Below are 18630 nucleotides of genomic sequence, written 5' to 3' on the forward strand. Positions count from 1 at the left end.
AATGGACAGTGACACATGTAGAAAAAACAAACGCAGTATATCAGAACAAACACCTCACACAAGGAAGTATGAGATGGCCATTTTTATTTTGTCACCTTATATTTCCTTGTGTCCTCTCTCTCCTTTGGTTACTGGGAAATTGTTCCCCAAACAGGAAGCATAAGCAGGGACCTTGGTCCATAAGCACAATTTCTCCCCATATTCATGCTACATATGGAACTAGTCACGCTTCTGACCTGATGTGCTGCTTTGGGGGTGCTGGAAAGTCTGGATGACTCCCTGCCCTGTGCATACTGGTTTTTGCCTTCAGTGTTTTTGTTTTGTTTTTTCCATCCAGGGCTACTGTCCATCTAAATTGTAGAGCATGTACTCCTGTTATAGAGTTATCATTTGTAGAAGGAAGATTATGTTTCTTTCTTCTAAACCTTATGGTGTAGTTTAAGGGGAAATGGCCATTTTGAGTAATTCTCACTTCTTCACTCCTCAGAGAAGTGAGTTTTGTGTAATGGTGTGTGCTAATTTTAAAGGGCATGCAAATTATAATGTCACACTGTCTGTCTTCCTACAGTTTGCTTCCCTCCTCTCTTTGTCTCTCCTCTCTCCTATTATTGGAATACTGTCACGGAAACGCACACTCTGCTGTAATATAATGCTGTAGTTTGATCCAGACCTCCCATTCATTTGTTTAGCTATAAAGGTCTATGAAGTTGATACATGTTTACATATTTGTTCACCCCTTCACTCTTTTCCAGTAACTATGGCTGCTGGCTTGACTCGTGCATGTATGTGTATGAATGTGTGTGTGTGTGTGTTCTTCCCATCGCTGAATTACACAACTCTTTCCACCCTGGGGCCTGAGAACTAGTCTGATGTGACCTGATGATTTTATTGCAGCAGCAGTCTATTTTGACTCTTTCTCTCTAGCTCTCTCCCTCACACACACACTCAAACACACACACACACACACACACTACTTTCCCTCTGTCTCTCACTTCCCCCTCTAATTTTTTTTTCTACCTCCACATCTGTTAATCTGCTCAGGGAATAGCAGCACAGTTTTCCAAACCTCTGTGCATTTACGTGTCATGCAATTCATCATTGGTAAGTCTTGGATGAGCACAAGTTCTGAGAAAGTCAGACTTCAACCCAGAAAAGGACCCTGAACTCAAATCCGATTATGGTTTGCTCATCCAGCCAGTAGCCGAGAACTTGAAATAGGTTTATTGCAGGTTTGGGTTTGAGGTGGTCAGCTTTCCTCAAAGAGAAGCAAACAATGTTCTTATCTACACCTTCGAACACAAAAGATGAAAGTCAAGGCTTAGCAGAATCCAGATACATCAGGTTTTTTTCAGTGATTTTCGAAAGACTTACCCAATTAAAATGAAGAAGCCACAAGAGATATAATTACCTGTGAAGTTTCTTGTGTTGGATCCATTTAGCTAGTGAACCAATGAAAGACTAGTATTTGTTGTTATTACCAGGCTGCTGCTCATATTGTCGATGGCAACAAATTCAACTGTGGTTCCTTGCCAAGTCTTTCACTGAAGTAGACGCTTTAGTGTATTTCCTTCATGTGTTTCAGTGTCTGACTGTGCTCAACAATGTGGCTCGCTACTACGTGGCCCTAAATGAGCCCTTGCTTGAATAAGAAGACACAAGCAAAGGTGCCGCCTCTGTTAGGAAAGGCCTTATCGCGGCTAACTCCGCAGCTCATTCCATTAAACTGACATGAGAAAAAGATACTCGGATATTTTACTCTTCCTGGGAGTCCGCTGGTTCACTGGTTCTATCCACACACATAAAGAAGTCAAAGAGGTAATCCAGTTGCAGAGCTTTTAATGTATATGTAGCATTTATGTATACTGAAGCAATAAGAGCCCTGATTTTTGTGATACTGAATTTTTTTCACAGGGCCAAACTGCGGACTTGTACACAAGTAAGTAACATGTCGTCTGCTGGCTTTCGTTGATGGTTGAAAGTCACTCATGCATGGGGCACAGCCGCTCTGTACCAGTAATGTGTGTTGTTGGTACAGGGCTGTCTGTAAACCCATTAAAGCCTCGACCCCTGTTTTTAGACCTTGTCATGCCCTCTGGTCTTTGTGTTTCCATCAATGTGCTTCATTTCTGATTAATTGTGACAGGGAACAATAATGGGCACGTAGAGAAACGGAATTCTTTCTGGCTACTTGTCAGTCCGTATTAGCTCAACCAACAACCCCTCCAATCGGTGTAACCCATTAGCAGAGCTGACATAAAAAATATAAGCAACCTCTGATCACCCAGTCTTTAGACAAGCAACTAAACATTTGGTAATGAGCCATCAATAACACCAACTTTTGGGTAAGAATTGCACAAGATCTGCCTGTTGTTCTTTTTCATTCATTTTACTCCATAGTGTGTCTGATATGCCAGTTACTAATGCTAATACAATCCTAAATGTTTACGTGTACATTTCCCACTTTATAATTGTGTCTTCAAAATTGTAATTAATAGTATAGTAAAGTAGTAGTAAAGTAAGTTAATTATTCTTAGATTTAACTATTTAATAAATCATTATCAAACTCTTACAGATGACAAAGTAAGAACAGCCAGAGTCATGCAGCCACTGGGGAAGCCTGTGTGGGGACTATGCACATACACAGCACTGAAGTAATATCCAGTGATTATTAGTATTATTAGTAACAATTTCTATCATATGTCTTTTAAAGAGCCTATTTCCACTGTAATAATCTTCTGAGCTTTATCAGCAAATTTAAAACTGTGTTGACATGGCCACATAAGTAAATAGTGAGAGTGAGTGACCCAAGATAATTACCCTAATGTACAGTGCTGCTCAAAAGACTTTCATATCATTTTTTAAATTGGTCTCGAGCAGAGCTAAAGTTCCCCAACATTTTTTAAGGTCTTTCAATTTTTTTCTTTGGACATTTGCTGCTTTTACACCTTTTTCCCTTGTTTGTTTGTCAAGGTATTTGACACTGACCTGTGAGTCATTAGAGTATTTAAAAAATCACCTAACTCAAGGAATGAACCAGTTTGTGTCTACACACCACAGACAACTTAGAAAAGAACAATTTTTAAAATGTATCTATAGGTTTTGTTATTAGCATTGTGTTGCAAACACATGGAATTTGTTCTCATTTCTCTTTAACTGAATCTAAAAAAAAAAAGATAGCACCGCTTGACTGGCATAAATAGTATTTTTGCACTAACCAGCTGATTAACAAAAAGTTATTTGCTGAAAACCTGACATATCTCGGTATGGTGTGCAGCATGTTCTTAAAAACAATTAAAGAAACTGAGCAAGTGGAGATAAAAAGAAAAAGTTGGTCTTAAAAAAACTATCACAGATGACAGTATCTGAAAATCATGTCCTTAAGAAATAGGAAAAAATGGAAGGATGGCTATCAAGAAGCCATTCCTAGAGAAGGAAAATATGGAGAAAAGGCTAAGATATGACACATTACACAAGAACTTGACTGGAAATCAGTGGCAGCAGGTCTGATTAAATTTGCAATCAATATGTATCGAGGAGGTCGAGGTTTAACAATGAGTTTCTACATTCATCTGTAAAACATGGGAGAGGCTCTGTCATGGTTTGGAGCTGCATTTCAGACAGTGGTGTTGGAGATCATGTCAAAATTGATGGAATTATGAACACAAAAAAGTACCATAAGATTTTGATCCAGCATGTTATACCACCTGCAAAGTATCAGACTGGTAGCGGCTTTGTTACCTGGATAGAAAGAGCACACAAACGAACGCTATCAGTCATGGATTGACCTTCCCAGAACTTGGATGTTAATAATAATTGAAGCAGTGGGATCATCTTGACAGAGAACAAAGAAGCCAAGGCAGCCAACATCCAAAGAAGAGCTTTGAATGTCTTTCAAGTAGTCTGGAGAAATATTCCTGAAGACTCCTTAAAGAAATGACAAGAAAGCTTGACTAAGAGAGTTCAGGCTGTGTTGAATAAAAAAGGGTTTTATATCAAATAATGTTTTTGTGTGTTTCGATACCTTGTTGCACCTATGTCCTATTTTCCTAGTAAACTACAAAGAAATAAGGGGTGGCGTGTGACTTTTACACAGTACTGCAAGTAATAGCATGAGCTTAGGCACCGCTGTAAAAACTGTCTGGCTCTAATACTGAAAGCAAGCATCAAACTCGGAGAAGAACACATACCTAGGTATGAGGCGGTACTGAATGTAATATGCCTTTTTTTCAGTTTTTTTTGCGTGATTTATGCTATCCATTTTATGAAAAACAAGGAAATAAAGAGATGCCTGTGCAGTAATACGCTCTTAAAATAAGAGTAATTGCTTTTTGCCTGGGAAAGCTGTTAAGCAGTAACCCCTGAGAAACTTGAATTTATCACTCTGGTTTAAAAAAAAAAAAGAAAAGGCTGTGCATGCGCCTGCAGGAAACAGGTGGGGTTGGTGAGATTCAAGAAAGAAAAATGATGTTTGCATGGAGCCAAAACATTATGTGAAAATAGCATTTTAAATGACATTTCAATAAGGCAGACAAGAACAGTTCATACATTCATCATCTCCTAATTTGGAGTTAAATGTTTGCACAGATTTGAACGTTACGCTTTAAGAAGGGGCTCATAGACTTTTGCATGATGTCTTTTTAATAACAATCATTTTATCAAACAACATGACTGCCAAAAAAACCAAACAAAAAAACAACAACATGATGTAAATGTCACCTAAAAGCTAGATGACTGCGATTGGGCAAATGTCAAACAGTACAGGGATTCAGAAATGAGTCGGAGAAAATGAGGTCTAACTGTACATCAGGCCACTGTCATGTTATAACTTTTCCTCCACTCCCTCTTCATTTCTGTTCCATTAGGACTTCACACTGTAAGAGAGCACCAAAACAAACAGAGACAGAGCAAAAGGGAATGAAAGACTGCAATGTTTTGGGAAGCCCAGACTGCACATGTAAATTCCTTGTCAGCGGGCTGGAGTGAAGGGTGACAGGTGAGTTGACAGGAGACAAAAGAAATAGAAGAAAACAGCTGCACTAAAAAAATGGCCTTTAGTCAGACAAATAAGGGGATTCCACATAACAGGTTAAACTCCTATATGGACAATAATGTTGCATATTCTTTCTAAATCACAAAGGAAATGTAACAGTACCCACAGTTTAATATAAAACTGTTACACGTCAATCTTCTTCCCAGTTAGTGAAACAATCACTATACGACAAGTTGCATAACAGACTAAATCTGCTATTAATGTAAAAGAAGTCTCATAAAAACCTGTTGCATAACACGTGTTCTTTTCCAGTATATTCTTTGATGTCCCAAAAATAATGTGAACCTGTTAAAGATGAAAACTTCCAGTGAATGGCAGTGTGCTCGTGGCTAGTTTCCATCACAGTTCTTCCCTTCCATACAGGTCCCCTCTTCTTCTTCTTCTTCCATTCGTTTTAATAGATTCACCGAGAAAAAAAAATAAAAACGAGACCATTGCTGCTGGCTGGCCAAAAAAAGAAAAGCTTGGCTCAACCTTCTTTGTTCATTGACTTTCCATTGCAAATCCAGCAGGCATTCTCTCTCAGCTCTCCTTTTCCCTGACCACAGCTATGGCTTTGGATACAGCAGCAAGTCTGTCCTTTCTCCTTTTGTGTTTGAAGATAATGCCCACTGTTTGAAGTGAAGGGAATTTAAGGCAAGTTTAAGGGAAAATTGGGCCTGAAAGAAGAGACCTGTCTATATTTGTGACGACTAACAATGTAAAATCAAGGCTAGATTCAAGAAAGAGTTACACAAAAATACTACAACGTAGCCCTCTTTGAGTAATTATCAATGAAGCAGCTATAGTTCGTTTTTTTGTTGTTTTTATTTTAATTTCTTTCATTTTGTCACAAATAGGTGCCCTTGTCAATCTAGCCTCTAAAGTATGTTGTCCATCCTCACAAATATAGGGGGAAATATTTTAAGCTCAAGTCTTATTTGGGACTATTTTTTTAGTTAGATTCAAATTAAACTACTTTACTTGTCAACCAGAACCAATTGAGGGAAACAATAAAAAATTAGTATCAAAATATCAAGTTTGTTTGTTTTGGGCTTTTTTGTTTTTTGAGAAAATCTGCATCGTTAAAAATGTGCCACCTCCTGAGTGGTCTTCAAATCTAAGCCATGAGGCCACAGTTTAAGTATTTGTCACAGCTAAAAGTCCAAAAGTCGTGCATGGGTTTGGTCTGTACCGAGTAAAATCCTGCCACACTGCCTCACATTCATGTCCTCTCAGCTACACTTGCAAGACTTGACAATCATGTTGGAGAGCTGCTCCACTTTAGGTGTCCGTCCAGAGTAGTAGAGTATAGTGAGGGGTTCCAGGTCTTGGGGGACACAGCAGGGGGAGGCGGATGCCTCTGGATTCAGAGTGTTGTAGAGGCTCAGCAGCTATTGAATAGGACATAGAAATTAAATAATTATAAAATTCACATTTGTTTTGTGTACCGTGTATCTCTGCTGTCTCTTCCTATGTGATATTACATGGCAGAGACATGGCACACAAAGACTTCTGCGCAGAAATCCATGAGAGAAAGTAGTAACAGCAAAGAGCCTCTGCCCCTCTACCAGAGAGCCAAACATCTGGTTTTTCACAGCCAAACTGGAGAAATATACACTCACTAGCCACTTCATTAGGTACACCTGTTCAACTGCTCATTGACGCCAATATCTAATCAGCCTAACACATGGCGGCAACTCAGTGCATTTAGTCATGTAAACATGGTGACGATGACCTCCTGTTCAAGTTCAAACTGAGCATCAGAATGGGGGAAAAAGGGTGATTTAAGTAACAGTGAACGTGGCATGTTTGTTGGTGCCAGACAGGCTAGTCTGAGTATTTCAGAATGTGCTGGCCGGCAGGGATTTTCCCACCAAACCATTTCTAGGACAATTTTAAAACAATAGTCCGAAAAAGGGAAAAAGAGAAAATAACCAACTCTGGGCAAATATCAGTATGAAAGATGAACATAGCTACAGTGACATCACCCAGTGGTTTGTGAAGTCCTGTTCTGAAGCCTCGTGATGAGGGCTTCCCATGTCGCCACCTTGGTTGCAAAAACTGGACATGACGAGGCTGGGCAGGTCTGACTGCGAAACCAAACGCTTACCGCCTAACAACTTGTGACTGACAACTCGTCAACTCGTAAGCCAATGTCTTTGTGGTTTCATAGCATGCATATGGTGCATGAAACATGGGACGATGTACACTGGCAAAAAACAATAACAATATGAAAAAAGAGTGACTGTAGAGTGACCTACAAGCTTAGCAGAAAAGTGACTATGGAAGTCACGACAGAAAGCTGTTTTCCCATAGACATCTATAGGGCCAGAAGTCTTTTTGCAACCACAACTATTGCCATCTGGTGACATTCAGATAGAATGCACGTTTAAGACACTTCTGCATTGATGGAGTTTTCCGACCCACAAGGTACGTCCATGTTTTATACATGAACAACGCAAAAAAGCAAAAACACTGTGTTTATATCAGACATCAGTGGAGAATGGCCAGACTGCTTTGAGCTGATAGGAAGGCAGCAGCAATTCAAATAAACCACTTGTTACAACCAAGGTATCTCTCAACATGACAATAAGGTCACTGTACTCTAATGGCTTCCACAGTCACCGGGTCTTAATCCAATAAACCAACTTTGGGATGTGGTGGAATGGGAGATCCACATCATGGATGTGCAGGCGATAAATCTGCAGCAACTGCGTGATGCTGTCATGTCAATATCCACCAAAATGTCAGAGGAAGGTTTCCAGCTCCTTGTTGAATCAGAACTGTGTGCAACCTGATAATAGCAAGGTATAGCTAATGAAGTAGCCCGTGAGTGTATAAAGCATACCTTGTTTACTACTGATGCAAGTGCACAGATGAGGTTCATGATACACACACACACACACACACACACACACACACAGAAAAAAACCCCACCATAAAAAATCATGAAAGGAACCAATTTCTGGCTAACATAGCTGTAGCTCTTTTCCTTTCCCCTAAAGTCAACTTTCTTTTGACTGGATGCCCCAGCAGGTGGGGATTCATTCAGTTTACATATCAAATAAAGAATATAGCTCTTTCCCCATGTTTAAATACAGGGCTCAGTCTTGTTAACACAAAACAGCTGCCTGGAGCTTCAGTGGCAAAGTGGCTAGAGTTTCTGCTAGAAGAGTTACAGCCCAAGGCATTTTTATTTTAATCAATGCAATACCTATACTCTGACTGTGAAAGATAGCTTTCAGATATATTTATCATATATATTGATTTGTGATCAAATGGACAAGTTTTTTATATTTTGTTTTTTACACTGTAATTTAAAATACCATGTATAGTTGTAGTGAATATACATATAAAACATTGACATTTATGATGCTTTTTTTTCTGCAATCTACGATGTACGTAAAGGTATTTTTCTTTCTGCTGCTGTAAATTCTACTGTGCAAAACTCCCTCAGCATAATCCCACTTACCGAGCTGTGCGTTGTGTCTGAGCTCCTCAGGTAAGGGCATGGCCCAGAGCAGTAGTTGGCATCGTAACCACTGGGCTCGTGGATCCACTTCCAGTCCAAATCACGGCGGAAATCAATGTGCAGCCGGCGAACACAGCAGCTCTCCTCCGTGTTTCTGTGATGAGGAGGAACAACAAAAACATAGTCAGTCTCAAGAAATGTTTTCAGTGGAACATTTAGGTTCTCTTAATATTTCATTGTTGTATCAAATATTTAAGCTCCTGCACATGAAAGTACCATTAAAACTTGACAGCACTAAGAATAGATTTCTCAAGGACTAGCTAAAACTGGCGTGAATCCCCTTACGAGAAACAGTAGTTTGTGTCCAGCGCTCTCTTGCGTCGGCGTGTTGACTGAGTGTCCAGGCGGTGGGGCGGGATCATCATGAGGATGAGATGAGGGAGATTCTGTTCCATTTTCCTCTTCAAGTGATCCAGATCCAAGCGACTGTGCTCCTCCTCTTCATCAATACCTTGATTATAAACATGATCCAAGTGCACAACTATTAACAACTGTGGAAAAAATCCATCCTTTTTTATCTGAGAAAGACCTTAAATATTATTCACCATAATATAAGAGCACTTGTACTGTATTGCAATTCATCAAATTGAAGCATCTATGCTTAAAAATTATTTCTATGTAAATAACCTTGGATTATTTACCACAATAAAGATGTGATTTGGTTATTACGAAGATTACATTTTCTTTCTTTCTTCCTGTTAGAAGGGAGTTTTTCCTTCCCACTGTCGCCAAAGCATTTGCTAATCAGGGGTTATATAATTTAGGGGGTTTTCTGTGTTTCCTTTGTGCTATTGTTGGGTCTTTGCCTTGAGGCAACTATTGGTGATTTGGCGCTGTATAAATAAAGGTGTATTGAATTCAATGAAATGTTGCCATGTAAATGTATTGCAGGGATGGTAAGAACTCACACAGAGCACAAAAAATGACTTGCACAAACCCCTAGTAGCTATGACCATCCTATATACTGTTTTTTTGTTTGTTTGTTTTTTTGTTTTATTTGTTTGTTTGTTTTTTGTTTGTGTGTGTGTGTGTGGGGGGGGGGGGGGGGTATAAAAACTAATGTGACAAAATCTCACTGTAGCTCACCTTTAAACTTGACCTCCAGGACCTCACTTTCCTTGTCAATGATGTCGCCATTTGGGCTGAAGGTGTGGCATGGACAGTGGACACTAATTTCCAAACCCATATTAGATCCTGCAATTAAAAAAAGGCAAGCTTTCATTAACCTTAATGGTAATCCTTTATTATTCCTAATGATAACAATTCTGAGTTATTGTGAAATGAGGAAATATGGAGATCTCAGGCTCACCTCTCTTCATCAGCCACTCCCGCACTGTTTCGGTCACATCAAAGGAAATCCATTCTGCGGTACCTTTGGTCAGCACATTCTTGGCTCCAATGAAGCGCTGCTTTCTAATGTGTTCATTTCGCCTCACGATCTGTGAAGCAAAAATCAATAGTTGCTCTGAAGCCTTTTTTTCTCAACTGTTTTAGTTGTTCTTGTTCTAATTATTCAATAATAGTTTTGAATCATGTAAGGAAAGAGTGCATTCAATATATTAATAAACTATGAATACAGAAAAAGTACACTACACTGAGGCTATGTCGACATGTACATGGGTATTATTTAAAATGGGAGTTTTTCGTTTTTGCCTTGAAATATCACTTTTCACGTGAAAATGCAAAAAACAATGTCCAGGGCTGTATACCGGGTGGCACTACAGCATAACTCTAACAATACAGAAATGTTGACCAATCAGAAGCTGACAAACAATGAAGCTGCACACACAAAACTGACACTCACACATCTGACTTTCCTCATTCATTTCCCTGCCTAGATTTAAATCTTCACCCTGGAAGGGGTTTTTCCAAAAGCTCCAATTTCAGTGACCGTAAAATGACAGTAAAATGCCATTTATGTGTTGGAAAAGGCTAAAAGCTATAGAAAAGCTACATTTATCAAAATACGTGTGTGCATGTAGACGGACTGCAGGCAAGGGGTGTTTTTAAGCTAAATGCAAATTCCCACCTTTGCATAATAAGTCATATCATGTCATAACTGTTCAAATGATGAAGAAGGTTTGAAGTGGCAAAAGACAAAAATGACAAAATATGCATTTCTTACATCAGCCAGACTCAATATGCTAAAATTTAATGGTGCTATATCTTAAACAAAAGATGTATTTTTAATCAACAAAAGGCCAACTCTGCTATTATAACAGCTGTCAGTTACTTTTAGTTAAATTCCCCATTAATGCTGCTTTTCGCAGTGTTCCAGTAGATTGTATCATTGCATTTGATAAAATCAGACTAAACCTTGTCTTTCCATTTTTGTTGGCTTGTATTTATTTCTTTATAACTAAAGACATGTGGGAATGTGCACAAGATCTATAAATTTACATTTGACTATTTCTGTTATTATTTACTTAACTTTTGGCAAGGTTGCCACAGGTCCCTGGTTTTTCTGTGGAATTCGGCTATTTGGCTGGAACATGCTATAAATACCTTCTCTGTCACCAGAGCAGGATGCAAAAGAGCTTTTTTCTAACTGCTATTAAGTCGCTGAACAAGTTATGACCTGTTTATTTATTTATTATTAATTTTATTGACAGACATTCTTTTTTTCTTGTGACCTTCTAATCTAGAGCTTTTTTTTCCATAGGTTTTTCACAGACTTTTTACTTGTTAATCTGTGGTGTGACAATAAAGTTTAATCTGAATCCATGTTGGAGGTGTTTTTTGGTCAGTGGGTTGGGCAGATCTATTTTTATGAAAATAAAAATCCAGATTTTAAACAAAATCATATATTTACACCAAAATCTTACAAAACCAACCACAGAACACAGCATACATGTAAATACCAACATGCTAACCATGTGTATCTAAGCACCTGCACACACACCAGATTGCTATGATGCTTTTAACTGCCAAGATTAATACCAACTCTGGGTACTATGTTAATAGTATATTTTTCTGTCATTTAATTGTGTATCGGTTACTTTGGTGTGCCGTTGGGGAGGTCCTTATCAGCAGGAAAAGTTGTAAAAGTTAAGAAACTACAGTTAAAATTTACCCCCTTTTTCACAGTTTCCAAAAACAAAGAGTGGACCAAATTGGAGTCTTTTCTGGGCCAACTCTGGTCCCCAGGCCACATGTTTGACACCCCTATCTTAGATCCTTATAACAGAATATTGCATTAAGGACATTAACTACAATATTCAGTACTAGAGATCTACACATAACTATAATTAAGATCATTATAGACATTTGTAGATGTCTACTACTTGTTCTTCGATAACACTGTCTGTGGCTAACTGTCCCGGTTCTGCAAAGATCTTGCAGGCCTGCTGAACCTTTCAGTTGTTCATCTATTTGTTACCTAGAGCCTAACTGCAATCGAGTTATAATTGTCTATTTTTTGTTAGTTGGAGCCTGAAATAACAATAGAACTGACTAGCTATTTCAAGACCGGTTTCTCAACAGTTCAGAATTGTAGTGGTATTTTTCTTTTGTTTGTTTTTCCTTGTATACAAAGATTACATCCAGAAAAAGTATTTGCGGTCTGCCTTTTATCTAGGTAGAAGGACAAGGAAACGGTACCTTTACGCACCTGGTAGAGCTCAATCCGCTGTTCATTCCTCTTGGCAGTCGAGTTTGGAACTCTCAGCGCTCGAAACTCTGCTCTGAACAGGTTGGTGGCGTTCCTCTCCATGGCGGAGATGTTAAAACGGAAAACCTTAGAAGTAATGCCTTTTGGGCAGTAAGACAGATCGTCTGGAACAAATAGAATAAAACAAATGTTTTGTGAGGGAGCATGCTTAGAAGCATTTTATGTCCGTAGATAGATAAGACAGATGGACCTTGTATAGATAAAGATACACAGTTCAAATCCGATCTTGGCCATAGTGGTTCTGTGGTGTCTGGCACTACGTTTATCACAGTGAACGACTAGTGTTGCTGCACACCTTAATCAGAACTTGTCAGTGTTTCTCTAACACATTTTGTCTATATTTGGTGGAAATGAAAATGTCGTCACTGAAATAGCATTATTTAGATAAGTATGACCTCACCTATCTGGTATCAAAAACCTTCCTATCCTCAGTCCCACTGACAACTTTTTGGACCTGAACCCTTTCTGACCATGATGACTTCTCCACAGCCCAACCTCAGTCCTTGAGACATGCCAGACTCTGTATAAGTACCATGCTATAAAAGGAAATCTTTCCGATGCTTGTTGTCCACACTCTCAACACAGTAATTTGAATGACCTTAAGGCTGCTCTGTGAACCAACTCGAGGCCGTGGCAGGTGTAAATGAAGCAGAAGGCTGCCACAAGACTGACAAAGGTCAACGTATTACCTCTGAACCCCATCAAAAAGCTAATGTATGTAAATGAGATAAAGAGCGTGATGTCACTGGCCCAGACTCAAATTTTCATTCCACAAAGTCAGCCTCCAAGCACTCTTATGCCTCATGCAGGGAGCACCATTGGCGCTGTGGCTTGTAATCACTGACAGTCTACTGTCTTAAAGGAGTAGTTTGATATTTTGTAAAACTTACATTCCGACTTCCTCGCTGTAGGTTACGTGAGAAACGTGACATCACTGCTATGAATTCCACCCAAAAAAAAAGGATGGCGCGAGCTAACAGCTAGTCACACGTCATTTCATTCTCAAAAAATAATAGGATCTAATGTTGGCAGCTAGATGCAGCATTCTTGGCGTGTGGTAATACATGATGTCATTCACAAGCATGTGCCTATTGTGGAATGATAATAAAATCTGTGGCCACCTTTAATGAATGACAGTACATTCTAAAGTGTAATCAAGGGTAAATAACACAGACCTCTAGAGCGTAATTGGATACAAACAAGTCATGTGACGTTGAAAAGAAAAGAAAACTGACACGGTAGAGGTTTGGGAGTATAGTTAATGAATGCATTAACAGGGCCGGATACTGCACCACTGCTCAGTCTTGCTGCTATGCTTTCCAAGTACCCATTTGCATTTGAATTGAAAACAGTCCCTGTGGTCCAGAAAACATTTTTCCCCGTAGACCGCCATTATCAAAAGAGACATCTGTAAAACTGTTAAATACGATGGATCAAATTCATGGAGTCTTAGCCACAAAAGTGAGTTTTTATTTCTTGTCTATGGACTGCAGATTGTGGGACAAACCAGTCAGTGGGCAGCTAATGGTGTAACCACAACAACAAAGCTTCACTAAGAGCTACAAAGTGTTCGAGTCACTTTAAGAGGGGTCACAGTGTTTCTACCCAACATTACACAAAACAGTCTCTCAGTAAAACCTTCCCAAGTCTTATCTGCACCTGAATCTAATCTAACTTTAACTGTAGCTTTATCATTACACAAAAGAGACTAGGGGTGCTTTGTAAAAGGTATCCTGGTGATAGGCGTGGCAGATCAAAAAGTGCTTCGTCTGTATGTGTCGAGGGCAATGAAAGCTGATGTAATTTGTTTTTATTTTGAAAGATTTGTTGGAGAGTTTGACACATCATCATACCTTAAAGAAGCTGGGGATTTGTCTCCATCTGTTACATAGATTTTGAGTAAATACATAAAAAACCCTGCATTTTTCTGCAGGAGAAGACATGTTTTAAATTTGCTTGAGTTGTTGATGAACTGGGTTAAAACAGAGGTGACCTTACCCATTTGCTCCCATTGAGGTAAAACTTATGTTTTGAGTTTTGTATGTCTTGTATGAAGAAGTAAACTGGATAAACATGGAGAATACATTGCTTTAAATGTTGTTTTAATCTAAAAGATGTTTGCGTTGCTTTTTTTTTTCTTTCCTGCAAAATTCAAAAGTGGACCTCAACCAATCTGAAAGTTCATCATCTTTCCTTCTCCATCATATGAAAATCACATTACCCACTCTCAGTTTAGGGGCTGAATGAATACAAGTGGATATACTGGGCATTGACAGAATGCATATTTCCAAGTATGAGATCACACTGGACATATTAAAAAAAAACACTGGCATACACATACAACTCTTGTATTTAAGATTTTGTCATCAATCGGCGTGTGTTATTCTGTTTAAACACCAGTGAACAGGACACCGTATATAAATCTTTGTCGTCACATTGTCGTACCTCGAGACCATCCGTGGCTCTCAAATCCAGCTACGAGTCCACCATCTCAAGGCGCCTATTTCCTGGTGTTTTTGTCAAAAACCATTTTGTGAGATTTGAAACAGAACATTGCTGAGGGAAAGTAGGTCTTTTGAGAAACACCTGTTGATTTCAAAGGGACTGTGATGCAATGGTCTTGGCTTTGCTCTAGACCATGAGGCCCGCTTCGCCTCTCGCACACGCACAGCAGTTATCCTATTCTGCTTTTTCGGTAATCCAGACTCAGTCGGACCACATGCCACTTGAATTTCCTTCAAGTGCTGACACATGTCCCTCCAGCACAGGTTTTCCAATTACAGTTCGTAGCTTTTTATTCTATAGAGGGGAAAGTCAAATATGGGTTTAACACATGTAGAGGAAATAATGTGAGCCTAAGCAGTCTTTATGTGTTATTTTAACAAATATTTCACATATAAATTTAAACTCATTTTAAGCCAAGTAATGACTTGTTACCTATACCTGCTGGCAATATGAGATGGTGGCATAGTCTTTAGACTTAATTGGGTTTAGGGCTCAGCCTCACACACGGTTTAGTAAAGTTAAACCTGAGCTGTCCTGTATGTGATCTCATTCTCGTGGGCCACCCATGAGCATAATTAACTAGCCAAGACGGCCAGTGGGGTCACTGCCATCTCAATAGGCAAGTGGGTGGCACCAGCATGAGGGCTACAGAAGAGCCAACTCCTCCCATGTAGAGAAACTCTAAAGCAGAAAAGAGTCCTTCTATCCCAGCTAATGGGGAGGTCCTGCTGTCTAGCTTTTCCTGCTCATTTCTGATAACTTTTCCAACTCCTTCTTCTATAGGCATCCCCATCTGCCTGTGCAGATGTCCCTCTCATTTGAACCTGACTGGAAAGGAAATGGGAACATCTGGGATGGGAGACATGAACCATAGAGAGGGGAAAAAAACAAAGCGAATAAGAGCGGAGTCAGGAGTGGGAGGAGAGTGGCCTTCCTGGAACACAGGTTCAGACATAAAACAGGTTGGCGAGCACAAAAGAAATAAAGCACATCATTCACAAGGGCACTGCTTTCTGTTCGCCTTTTAGTTTTACAAAAATTCAGAGAAGAGTTTTATACAATTAAACATTAATCTGCCAAAGGGGAATTTGTTTTTTCTATGTTTGCGATGATTATGTGACACTAACCAGTTACCAGCACAAACACTAAAAAGAGGATTTAGTTTGTAAAAGAGAGGACGGCTTGAATGGAGTTAAACGTGGAATATAAAAATATATATATTATAATAAAAATAATATCATAAAATTGAGAGAGTCTTTTGCCAGCTAGAAATTTTATCAATCTAAAACTGTCAATGAAACGGAATTACATAATTGCTGTTTTGAGTCTTGTGCCGCTGGGTTTAGGCGTACACTCTTCGTTTGATGCGTAATTACGCACTATGGACACGTTGGTGGCTGGCATAAGTTGGAGAAAGACAGCTTGGCTGTCTGAAAAAGTGCGATACTTACTGTTCTCCGGCGGTCCGTTGTCCATGTTGAATTTGTATATCTCTTTGGCATAGTACTCTGTCTCTGTGTTGTCTTGACCGCAACTCTGCTGCCGATCCCTCCCCAACTCCTCCAGTAGCTCCTTGGTGCTGTTATACAACGCTTGGATTTGATAGGGGATTTTACTCGGTCCAAGGGATTGTGGAGGACTAGTCAGCCGAAGTTTGCTCAAAATTTGACCCCGTATCGCCTCGACCCTCTTCCTTTTCACATGGTCAATATCCACAGTGGCACAAGTTGACAGGGATGAGCTCAAAGTTGCGCAGTTGAGGAGGATGACAAACAGTAAAGCCTTACCCAAATGCATCTTTCTCTCTGCATTTGTTCGCTCGATGGTTGAAATGTGTGGAGGACTACCAGGGTCCGTGTCAACTATCCGTCAAAATCACAGTCCTGTGACCTATGGTTCTTCTTGTGCTTCTCTAAACTTCCCTTGGAAACTAATGCTTAAAAACTCCTCGCTTGATTCGTTTTCTTGTCCCCTTCGCCTGCGGAAATCCAATTTTGTGTTCGCCCATTAGACACAACTCAATTCAAAGTCCCGAAAAAGACGCTCTCCCACATATATGAAATTGATCCGTAGAAACAAGCAATCTGGTCTTTTGCATACTTGTACTCACTCCAGCAGATTTATCCGGTGGCCTGGCACACTTCTCCTCTAAGTCTGTATCACTTAAATGTGGAGCCGCCTTATTGTCTCAGAGGAGGCAGACCGCAGGTTGTCCCGTTAACGAGGTATATGCGACTCTGAGCGGTCGGTATGGCCTCACATGAGCTTTATAGCGGTCGTTTCTGACGTTTTGATGGAGGAGGGTCCCCGGGAGCGCCCAAAACGTAAGCGGGCAGTGAATGCAACGCTCCAGTCATCAACTCTGACATAATAAGCAAGTTTCACGGGCAGGCCCATCAAACAGCAGGGACAATTTAAGCTCCAGCCCACATTTGTTTATTTACGAAAGTATTTGAAGTGGTGTTCAGGTCTGGTCTTGTGGTCCCCGTTTGTGTGAGTGTGAGTTCGCGTGTGTCTTTATAGTCGTACGTCGCTGTAAATTATAACCATGTTGAAATCTCAGTTGGTGCGTCTTCTGATTGTCTGCTGTCGTATGCCCCCTAGTGGCAAGTTGTACCACTTGCAGTTGCCAATTTTGTTTCCCCAACAAATTGCTCAAAGAGCCTTACACTTGAAAAGGATGTAATACTGTGTGGTGTTTATTGTCCAGATACAAACGTTTGGTGTTGTCTTTCCCTCTAAACAGCCCCGGAGGAAAGTTGTGGTAGCAGCTTTAACAATGGCAATAAATAGAGGTCACAAAGTTTACACATAAAAAATCCATAAAGATAACAAGTGATAATTCACTGTTGGGTATTTTTGTATGTGTTTGTTTTGCTCTGTTGTCTGATGTTGGAGTCTTCCCACAAAGACCAGCACAAAACATGGCAGCGGTTGTTGTACAAGGTTGCACTCAGATTACATAGATCCTTTTGAAACGTCACTTTCAGGCAACGTGATTACATTACTGTTGAAAAGAACCAAAGTTTCCTCGCTGTCAGCGCAGATTTTCCCATGCCCTCTGCAAACCGCCATCCACACAGAATTTTTTATTTATTTTTTTTGTGCTGATGTCTGAAGGCCTTGGAAGCCTGTAAGTTATTATATATTTACAGCCCCCCACCTCCACCCCTCACCCAGCTTGTTTTATCTCTTTTCATAGAGCATATTCACATTTCTCAGACCTATTTTAAGTCGAAGCTCAGTCAGACACTGGAGGCCCCGTACCCAAACATGGCATTTCGCCGTGTTTATTTTGTCCACCAGTTTGCATAGCAAGAATAATTTCATACAATTGCCAAACTTGGTAAATATTTGGCATTAAGAGTAAGCTCAGGTGAGTAAGTGTATCATATACACATTTATTGGTTGACTTTGCAGGGAAGCATTATTGGGTATATATGCAGATTATAGTGAAAACATAATTATGATGTGAATCCACTTACTGTCTGTTTTATTTTTTACAGCCAGATGTCTTCTCAGAAAAACATGGCTCATACTCTTTATGTAATAACTCTGACTTCCATTTACTCTTTGACTTGTTAGGAATGCCAAGTATCCCTGAATCGCAGTTATTGTTTAACTCTTTTAACTGTGGTGAAGATTTTTTGTTTGTCCATTAATAACCAAGATGCTCTGTCTTTGCTGCTTTTGATACTTTAGTCACAGAAATATATGTATTTTTGTGTCTACTTGAATCCATCTCCAAACTAAAGTCTCTCCAAACTCCAGCTGAAACGCCTTCATCTATAACTTGATGTCGGGAGCGATATGTAAGCAATCCAAGACACCCAGGTCTCTGGTTTCTCTCAGCCGCTTACCCACAGTGCTCTATGCATACTTTAATGCACA

At 39.7% G+C, this 18630-nt stretch overlaps 1 protein-coding gene across 1 annotated transcript; it reads right to left on the reverse strand.

Annotated features, from left to right (window-relative positions):
• Positions 1–4617: 4617 nt before the first annotated feature.
• LOC120725204 (transforming growth factor beta-3 proprotein-like) lies at positions 4618–17188 on the reverse strand. The gene is made up of 7 exons (XM_040017961.1): positions 16191–17188; positions 12175–12338; positions 9874–10003; positions 9651–9758; positions 8850–9015; positions 8505–8658; positions 4618–6423 (listed from the first exon to the last, which is right to left on the reverse strand). The coding sequence occupies exons 1-7, from the start codon at positions 16534–16536 to the stop codon at positions 6265–6267; spliced, it is 1227 nt and encodes a 408-aa protein (XP_039873895.1). The 5' UTR covers positions 16537–17188; the 3' UTR covers positions 4618–6264.
• Between the last annotated feature and the right edge of the window lie 1442 nt (positions 17189–18630).

This window comes from Simochromis diagramma, unplaced genomic scaffold (genome assembly GCF_900408965.1).
Source record: "Simochromis diagramma unplaced genomic scaffold, fSimDia1.1 OVJJ01000802.1, whole genome shotgun sequence".
Lineage (NCBI taxonomy): Eukaryota > Metazoa > Chordata > Actinopteri > Cichliformes > Cichlidae > Simochromis > Simochromis diagramma.